Source organism: Pseudochaenichthys georgianus, chromosome 4 (genome assembly GCF_902827115.2).
Source record: "Pseudochaenichthys georgianus chromosome 4, fPseGeo1.2, whole genome shotgun sequence".
NCBI lineage: Eukaryota > Metazoa > Chordata > Actinopteri > Perciformes > Channichthyidae > Pseudochaenichthys > Pseudochaenichthys georgianus.
In genome coordinates this window covers 2321901-2326900 of record NC_047506.1, presented here as the reverse complement: position 1 = coordinate 2326900, position 5000 = coordinate 2321901, and the positions used below count along the sequence as shown (strand labels likewise).

The window sequence follows — 5000 nt, the reverse complement described above, 5'->3', positions numbered from 1 at the left end:
TCTTATGTTGTGTATTCTATAGATATATCTTTATACTGTTTATTTTTGTTGTTATTGTTTTATATGTATAACTCATGTGCAATGCATTTTAACAAGACAATTTCCCCAAAACGTAATTGTTTTACTTCAAACTTTAATTGATTTTTAACGCCATCTTCACAAGATGACAAAAAAAAAGATATATATATATAAACTCCCGCAATACCAGCGCTCTTGCTGTTCCACAAATATGATAGATTATACTTTAAACCACAATGTTGTGTCTTTATTGTGTACTGTGGACCTGTACTCACCCACACACTTGAGGCCGTCTCCCAACCAGCCGTCTCTGCAGCGACACTTGAAGCTGCCCGGCACGTTGATGCAGGCGGCGTGCGCGTCGCAGTTATGAGCTCCGATCTCACACTCATCCACATCTGGAGAGACATACGAAACACTTAGCTTCCACACACATTCTGGTACCGGCTATTTCCCTTTGAACATCAAACGAAACAATGTCAATGAAAATAAGGAACATTGGCCTTTGTTGTTGTTGTTGGTAGTTCTTTATTTATGGCGTGCATAGAGGTTAAACATTTGGCTTTCTGCTTAGCGGGTAGTTTTAATTCTAAAAGTAGTATGCCATTAATAATTTATCGTTTAAAAGAAAACTGTAGACCTGGAAATACTTTATGCATGAGTGAACTGTCTCAACACTCGTCTCAGATAAGGACAAAGACCCAATGTGTGTGTGTGTGTGTGTGTGTGTGTGTACCTGTGCAGCCCGTGGATCCCTTCTTCACAAAGTATCCCAGCTGACAGTGGCAGATGAAGGAGCCTTTGGTGTTCTCGCAGTCGCCGTGGAGACAGATGTTTGGGTTCAAGTCACACTCGTTCACGTCTAGACGCACACGTGGGGACACACAGCGTGAATATGTGAATGGTGCTGTCTTTAGAGATCACACTCATGAGACTGACACAGGGAGTCCCGTGTGGACAGAAAGGAACCTCAGTTAACAAAAGAAAATGATTTGCAAAGTTAGATTTAATTTCAGAGTTGTGCTCGTCCTCTCACCGATACACGTCCTCATGTCCATGGAGGCCATGAAGCCGTCGTAACACAGGCAGCGGTATTCTCCGGGGATGTTGGTGCACTGTCCTCCGTCACAGATGTCCGGAGACTCCTCACACTCATCGATATCTGACAGGAACAGAGGAGGAGACATGTGAGTAGGCTATCGCTGAAACACCAGGGAAAACCCTTCAACGTAAGGAACCCCTTTCTTCCATTCAGTCAACTTCTAACCACAGACACGACTATGGGTATTTGTTATTATGTTCAAGGCGTAACAATTACAGTCCAGAACAGCTGAGAAACCGGTCAGATAAACCAAATAGTGAATGTAATTACGGCGGGAAATGCGTGCAGATAATCTCCTGTGAATATCACGTTAGAGATTAATTTAATGAACTTTTTTCAACGAACTTTTAAAACAGATATCTGTGTAATAATGTAATGTAAAGTTGTCGTACACTCTTTAAAATCAAGAAGGCCTTGTGCTCCCCAGTGAAGCTTTAACGTACCCCAGTTTGGGAAGCATGTACGTTGGAAAAGTCCATATGGGAATAACTATCAGACATGGCATTATAGCATTGTTTCTAAATAGTTTAAAAGGGGACATTGAACTCCAGCTGTCTGTGTTTACCTGAGCAGGTGCGCAGGTCGGGCATCAGAGCGTATCCCTCGCTGCAGCTGCACTCGTAGCCGCCCTCCGAGTTCGTGCAGTGAGTCTCACAGCCGCCGTTCATTATGGTGCATTCATCGATATCTGCGGGGAACGGGCGACAACACTGCAGTTTACATCCAGGCCTCTAGGAGTTACAACTGCACACACACAGTAAGTCATTGCCATACAAGAGAGAGGTTGGTTTCACTCACCCACGCAGCCCTGTTTGTCGGGGGTCCCCTGGTAACCGGTGTCACAGGTGCACTGGTACGTCCCCGGCCCGTTCACACACTGACCGTGTTTACACAGGTTGTCACTCAGCTGGCACTCATTCACATCTGACAAGGAAGCAAGTCAATAATTAGGCATTGAAACATTTTCTCAGCCAAGCACCCCCTGACCGACCCCGAACATTTTTAATCGAAAAACCCTAAACAAATAATTCCAATATAGTGTGATTTATTACCTCCTTCATGCATGCTTTACAACAAACTAAGGATATTTTCATTTTATGCATGAAAAAAAACGAAAAAAAAGGAGGTTTTCAACTGAAGTAATATCTGTTTAACAAACCAATGGACAAAATGATATATTATGCAAAACTATAAAATACAATGCACACATTTGACATGTTTATAATGGACCCCCTTGGTGGTTCTAGGAATATTTTATATAAAATTGTGTTTTCTATTGAACTTATTGTATTAAGATTATTTTTGTAATCATGCATGGTATTTTTGTTATTAACGTTTTTTTTTTTGTTTGTTTTTTAAATCTCACATATCCCCTGCAGTACCCCAACGTACCCCTAGGGGTCCGCGTACCCCCATTTGAGAATCACTGGTATAGAGTGTAGTGTTATGTGCCTTTTTTACTTTATTAAATATAACTGATAGAACTGGACTTACATACCTGAAGAAATGTTAAAAAGAGTCACTTAAAAGTCTTTTATACCCCACTTTCATTCATGTACCTGTGTTATATTGTTATTTACTTTTTAATGTTTAGAATGTGTTTCCGCTGCACTATTTCTTAATGATCTTAATGTCTTTCATTTTTGTATGAAAGCACTTTGAATTGCCTTGTTATGAAATAGAACTGAACTTAGTCTGGTTTCTTAAGTCTTTTATCCCACATACCCATGCCTTGATCTGTTCACTAGGTTTTAAAATAAAAATGGATGTGCACAGAATGATATTACACCTAGTGTGCGTCTCACTTCGGTTAAATGGATTCCTTGCGTCTCTCACTTGCGTCGTTTCCCTGCGACTAGTCCCTCCCACCAAGGAAGCAAGGAGGGACGCAAGGAAACCACGAGAAGCAGGAACATGAGTTTTAAGAGCAATGGGACGGAGCGTCACGTGAAGCGACGTCCGTTTGTGATGACGCCGCACAGCTGATCGTCTGACAGCAGCCAGATCAGTGCATGCGCTGCATCGTCCAATCGGTGAGCGATACACAGTAAGGGGGCGGGGCGAGTGTCTGAGGATTTCACACAAATAAGGCCACTGGGACACTACTCAAGATGGCGCAGACAAATCAACTCCATTACCCCAAGTGTGTGAATGCATATGTATGTGTGTGTGTGTGTGTGTGTGTGTGTGTGTGTGTGTGTGTGTGTGTGTGTGTGTGTGTGTGTGTGTGTGTGGTCTAGCATTACGATACTTGTGGGGACCTACATCTGTTTACATAGTCACGTGTGGGGACTGGCTTCCCTTATGGGGACACATTGGAGGTCCCCATAAGGGGGATCATTCATGTTAGGGTGAAGACTTGGTTAGGGTTAGGTGTGTGTGTGTGTGTGTGTGTGTGTGTGTGTGTGTGTGTGTGTGTGTGTGTGTGTGTGTGTGTGTGTGTGTGTGTGTGTGTGTGTGTGACCTACCTTCGCACACAGATCCGTCGTTACTGAGCGCGTGTCCGGGGGGGCATTCACACTCGTAGCTTCCTTCATTGTTCAGGCAGGTTCCTCCACGACACAGCAGGGGGTTCCTCTCACACTCATCGATGTCTGTCAGCACACGTGGAGAGAGACAGGAGGGAGGGAGGGAGGGAGGGAGGGAGGGAGGAGGGAGGACAATATTAATAAAAAGGAGAGAAAAAGCAAGTCATAGAAAAGTGAGGTTATCTTCCAAACTGTGATTTCTCTGGGTGTCAAAACAAAGGTGGGTCATTTTGTATTTGTGTGTGTGTGAACTTCCAGCTCACCCATGCAGTTCTTCATCATCATGAATCCGCTCTCGTAGCCTTCGAAGCATTCGCACTCGAAGCTGCCGGGCGTGTTGACGCAGGCTCCGTGCCCACAAAGGTCGGGGGAGATGCGGCACTCATCGATATCTGAAACACAAAGACGTTGCAGAGGGACGCTCAGTAACTGCGCTCTAAGACACGCGGGTGAGATCAACGTGACTTCCCGCTGCCCTCGTACCGGTGCAGTTCCTCTCCTCAGCGGTCAGAGCGAAGCCGTTGCTGCAGCGACACTTGAAGCTGCCGATGGTGTTCCTGCAGCTCCCATGGGTGCACAGACCCTGGAACACCTTGCACTCATTCACATCTGGAGAGGAGAGACACAGTTAGTGGTGTCGTCGACAGAAAGACTCATTTGGTCGAGATAGTACAATTTACTGGATACATATTTGAACCTGGGAACTTAAAGGTGGGGTAGGTCATTTTGGAGAAACCAGCTCGAGTGCGCTAGAATTTGAAAATACACAGCTGGAAGAAATAATAATAATAATAATACATTTTATTTTTAGGCGCCTTTCATGACACCCAAGGACACCGTACAATTAAAAAAATATATATATTAAAAAAAAAAAAAAAAAAAAAAAAAAAAAGAAATCTGCCACTTCCTCACAGAGCCCCTCCTCCAACACACACGGACGCGCACATGACCAATGAGGGCACGAGATAAGTTTGTGCCCCGATGGAAGGCTGACAGGCAGGTAGGCCATCCAGTTACTTTAGCCGGGCCGGCTCAGATGATTGGTCGAGCTTTTTACAGCGCCACGGCTTCCACAGGTGACTTTTTTTTATGGATTTGTTGTCAAAGCACTTCAGATATTCATTGCTATCGGGATGTTAAGAGCATTCCATGGAATATAACAACAAGTGTATCTCGAGCCGGTTTCTCAAACTTACCTACCCCACCTTTAACAACATGTAACTCGTGGTTTTATCACATTAAATATAAAAGAGGGATTCAATTAGTTAAATAACAATGGCTTTTTGTTATAATTCAGTACCACATGTGAAACTCGTTTTCTGTCAAGGCCTGGCTGTTTTTCAGTTCTATTT

At 43.9% G+C, this 5000-nt stretch overlaps 1 protein-coding gene across 1 annotated transcript in view; it reads right to left on the bottom strand.

Annotated features, from left to right (window-relative positions):
- Nucleotides 1–5000, bottom strand: part of fbn2b (fibrillin 2b) — a 123043-nt gene that overhangs the window by 32663 nt on the left and 85380 nt on the right. The window contains exons 25-32 of the mRNA XM_034080825.1: nucleotides 4132–4257; nucleotides 3912–4040; nucleotides 3589–3714; nucleotides 1919–2044; nucleotides 1686–1808; nucleotides 1055–1180; nucleotides 755–880; nucleotides 294–416 (exon numbers count right to left, since the gene is read on the bottom strand). Coding sequence (XP_033936716.1) covers nucleotides 294–416; nucleotides 755–880; nucleotides 1055–1180; nucleotides 1686–1808; nucleotides 1919–2044; nucleotides 3589–3714; nucleotides 3912–4040; nucleotides 4132–4257 — 1005 coding nt within the window. The remainder of the gene's footprint in view (nucleotides 1–293; nucleotides 417–754; nucleotides 881–1054; nucleotides 1181–1685; nucleotides 1809–1918; nucleotides 2045–3588; nucleotides 3715–3911; nucleotides 4041–4131; nucleotides 4258–5000) is intronic.